The sequence below is a fragment of the Austrofundulus limnaeus genome, unplaced genomic scaffold (assembly GCF_001266775.1).
Source record: "Austrofundulus limnaeus strain Quisiro unplaced genomic scaffold, Austrofundulus_limnaeus-1.0 Scaffold213, whole genome shotgun sequence".
NCBI lineage: Eukaryota > Metazoa > Chordata > Actinopteri > Cyprinodontiformes > Rivulidae > Austrofundulus > Austrofundulus limnaeus.
Genome location: NW_013952615.1, coordinates 38728 through 40116, shown reverse-complemented (window position 1 = coordinate 40116; position 1389 = coordinate 38728). Strand labels below are relative to the sequence as shown.

The following is a 1389-nucleotide window of genomic DNA, read 5'->3' as shown; positions in this document are numbered from 1 at the left end:
AGTTAGTTTAGTAAATAGATTTTGCAGTTTTAGTTATGTTTTTTTTTCATTTTATTACAGTTTTTTTTATTTATTTTAATTAACTAAAATGTTTTTTCAATTTCAGTTTTCGTTATTTAGTTAACTATAATAACTCTGGCTCTCTGTACTCCATAGTGAACCTTTCCTTTAACTTTTTCTGCCACACATTTGTCACAATCACTTTCTTTTCTTTATCCACTCCATCCTGCCTGAACTTTCTAAGAGACTGAATAAAAATCTAAAACATCAAATATACCCAGTGGGTCATGATTCACTTTATAATACCAAATGTATTTACAGTTTTTTTTTACCTAAATCTTAGGTTAAACTGCATTTTGGTTCTAGATTAATTTGTTTTCAAAACATGAATTTAAAAAAGCAGCAGAAAATAGACTGAGCTCTTACCCTTCATTGGTTTTTGTTTATAGTGACGTCCTAAAGGTGGCAGAAATGGTTGTGAATGGACAGCTGGTCTGAAATTTTCTGCGTTTTCATGGCGGTCTGGCTGTGGCTCTGGGTTTTCTGTGAAACTCAAGTAGCTGCGTGGAAGGGAATCTGAACTGAAATCCTCTCCGAAGAAGGTGGAATCTACCACTGCTGAAACAAAATGAAATGACTTAATGTTAAAAATGATTTAAAAATAGAAATAATCTCTTCTCACAGATTCATCCAACTTTAAAACCTCCCGCCTCACCATCAGGGATCTGTGGCTCGTGCAGCGTCACTCCCCAGGCCTGCGCGATGTGCTGCATGAGAATGGACGTAATCCTGCGGTGAGCAACAGCGTTCCAGTGGACTCCGTCTTTTGTGCGATGCTGCAGCAGGAACCGGAACTGGAAGTGGAGGTCCAAAACGTCCATGTCATACGCATCAGCCAGAGTGCCGCTGTAGAAGTTGGCTTCGATCACGTCAAAACGCAGCTGCAGACCTCTGTACTCAACCTGGGGTTGAGGCAGAGAAGTGAAAGCTTTGAAGCTTTACATCAAAGATGTGATAAAATAAAAAAGAAAGGGCTGGAGATGGTAATTGCTAAACGGATGTTTGGTTGTCCACAGAAAACTGAACCAAAACAGACCAGGGGTCGGATTTATAAAACTGGCGTACGCACAATTTGAGCCCAGGGGTCAGATTTATAAAACTGGCGTACGCACAATTTGAGCCCAGAAACTTGCGTACGCCACTTTTCACGCCAAGGTTGTGATTTATAAAATCCAAACTTGACATGAAAATGTGCGGTGCCTCACGCCAGATCTGACCCATGCGTACGCTCATTTTGGAGACGTGAAGCTGCGACACATTATGAAGATTTTTATTCAGCTTTATCATCAGCTTTCTTAACAGAAATATTTATGCTTCTGCTGCTGAGCC

The 1389-nt window shown here is 40.0% G+C and overlaps 1 protein-coding gene across 2 annotated transcripts in view; it reads right to left on the bottom strand.

Moving 5' to 3' along the window:
• Positions 1-1389, bottom strand: part of fam113 (family with sequence similarity 113) — a 5493-nt gene that overhangs the window by 1868 nt on the left and 2236 nt on the right. Inside the window, exons 6-7 of one of the 2 annotated variants that reach the window (XM_014019235.1) lie at positions 716-962; positions 427-618 (exon numbers count right to left, since the gene is read on the bottom strand). In XM_014019235.1, the coding sequence (XP_013874689.1) occupies positions 427-618; positions 716-962 (439 nt within the window). The remainder of the gene's footprint in view (positions 1-426; positions 619-715; positions 963-1389) is intronic. The other variant, XM_014019236.1, reaches the window with a different exon arrangement.